General features: G+C 38.5%; 1 protein-coding gene across 1 annotated transcript; it reads left to right on the top strand.

Annotated features, from left to right (window-relative positions):
• Positions 1–646: 646 nt before the first annotated feature.
• LOC102978322 (complex III assembly factor LYRM7-like) lies at positions 647–1,021 on the top strand. The gene is given in 2 exon segments (XM_055081044.1): positions 647–774; positions 777–1,021. Coding segments are annotated over 2 exon segments (312 nt in total). The 5' UTR covers positions 647–650; the 3' UTR covers positions 965–1,021.
• Positions 1,022–2,396: the final 1,375 nt, after the last annotated feature.

Raw genomic sequence — 2,396 nt, 5'->3', positions numbered from 1 at the left:
GCTAGTGGGAAGCAGCCGCATAGCACAGGGAGATCATCTCGGTGCTTTGTGACCACCTAGAGGGGTGGGATAGGGAGGGTGGGAGGGAGATGCAAGAGGGAGGGGATATGGGGATATATGTATATATATAGCTGATTCACTTTGTTATAAAGCAGAAATTAACACACCATTGTAAAGCAATTATACTCCAATAAAGATGTTAAAAAAATAAAAATAAAACTCATACTTATTGCTATCCAGCTGTTCTGCTACATTTCCCTTGTAAGCAATATCCCAATATCTAAGACATCTGAGTATTTCACATCTTCTCTTTTCTCCTCTTCCTTCTCAGCTGCGGAATTGAAGCAACCCAACAGAAACTCCCTCATGTTCCCGCCACCAGCTACAATCTACCAGAGCTTTGCCTCTTCTTATGACAGCATCAAGGTGTCCCTATTCCTATCACAAGGCAACACTTCCACCTGCACTCTGGGCCCCATCATCTCTCACCAGCTCAAAGACTGTGTTTCAGCCCATATCCCCTGTCTCCCCTGCATCATCATAACTTCCTGTACACTAGGTAATTCTCATCAACATAGAAACCGACTCCAAAATATCCCTCAGTTAAAAACCCTCCCTTAGGAGAAGTAGCCGCAGCAGTGAGGAGAGCCATGGGTCAGGCGGCCAAGGTTTTACAGCTCTTTAAAACACTGCACAGGACCAGACAACAAGTTTCTAACAATGATGCTAGGGCATTAGAAGCAGCCAGAATAAAGATAAATGAAGAATTCAAATGTAAAAAAGTGAAACTTCTCCTAAGAAAATAGAAGAGCTAATAAAAATAGGTTCTAATGTTGAATTGATACTGAGAACATCTGTTATACAAGGTATTCACACAGAGCACAATACGCTGAAATTGGTCCCTAGGAAAGCCCTTCTTATAGAAAATTTGCCATATTGTGATGCACCAACTCAGAAACAATGAATTTTTTTAGAATAAAATTAAGTCTTTGTCATTTTTAATTTTAAAATATATAACTCTGCCTAAACTCCTGGAAATGCAAATATTTTTCTCTGAAATGGCATATTGAAAATGAGTGCATTAAAGTATAGTTTCATAATTAAAAAAAAAAAGAAAAGAAAACAACCCTCCCTTGACTCGAGGTCTCTCTCTGGCTCTTTCCCTCATTTCCACTCCCTCACATCACATTCTCTCTTCCTCCCATTCCAGTCAAGTGTCTATCCCATCGCTTCCTCGAAGCCCCATGCTGCCAAATACAGCGATTCCTTTCCTTGCTGCATCTTACTCTACTTCTCAGCAGAATTTGACAGAGCTGATCATTACTGTTGAAACACTGGCTTCTGTGACATCATATTCTTTTGGTTCTCCCTCTACTTCTCTGGCTACTCTTCAGTCTTCTTTGATGACCTCTCTTCCTCTACGAGACTCCTAAACCCCGGTTTTTGCCCTGGGCCTTCTTCCCTTCTCTATTGATTGTCTCTTCTGGCTAAGCTAATTCAGGCCCATGCTATTAAATCCTACCTCTAAGCCAATAAATCTCAAATTTATATTTTCTAGTACTGAGGTCCAGACTAGTATGTCTAACTGTCTTCTCGATAACACTACTTAAATGTCTAATAGGCCTTTGAAACTTAACACATCCAAAGCAAGACTCTTGACTTTCAACCCAAGTAAATGGTACTATCCAACCAGTTGTTCAGGCCCAAAGTCTAGAAGTCCCATCCTTTTCTCCTCATTCCCCACAGCTAGCCCACTAGTTGATCCACCCTTTTCCCTCTATTGCAATTATACCATCCTAGTCCTACTCATTATCTATTTCCTAAACTATTATAATAGTGTCTTAACTGATTTTCCTAATTTAATTATTGCCCTCTTATAATCCCTTATCCACAAAGGGACCACAGTGATATTTTTAAGTCATAAATCAGATCATGTCATTCCTTGCTTAAGCCCTCCAGTAACTTGCCATTTATTTATCTTAGATAAAACTCCAACTCATTATTATAGCCCACAAGGCCCTATATGATTTGTTCTTGCTCACCTTTCCACTTTTATCTCCTTTGGCATCCTATGAGTGTTTCACACATACTCCATTCTTTACTGCCCCTGCAACTTTTGTTCTTGCCTTTTCTTCTATCTAAAATGTTCTTCCTCCTGATCTTTGTATCTGTCTCCTCTATTTCCTAACAATTTTGTTCATTTTTTATTTGTGGCAAATAATCCCATAAATGAGTTTAAAACACATATATATTTGACTCTATATTGTATTTAGATCAACCACAGGTTTATATAAATGTTAAATTTAGTTCCAGCAATTTAGATCATCCATGAATGCAAGTATGATTTTTTTTAACATGAAACATAGTTTAATATAGAAAAGTTAAAAATCTAATGG

The sequence above is a fragment of the Physeter macrocephalus genome, chromosome 20 (genome assembly GCF_002837175.3).
Source record: "Physeter macrocephalus isolate SW-GA chromosome 20, ASM283717v5, whole genome shotgun sequence".
Taxonomy (NCBI): domain Eukaryota; kingdom Metazoa; phylum Chordata; class Mammalia; order Artiodactyla; family Physeteridae; genus Physeter; species Physeter macrocephalus.
Note: the sequence above shows the minus strand (reverse complement) of the source record. Positions and strands in the feature narration are given on the sequence as shown.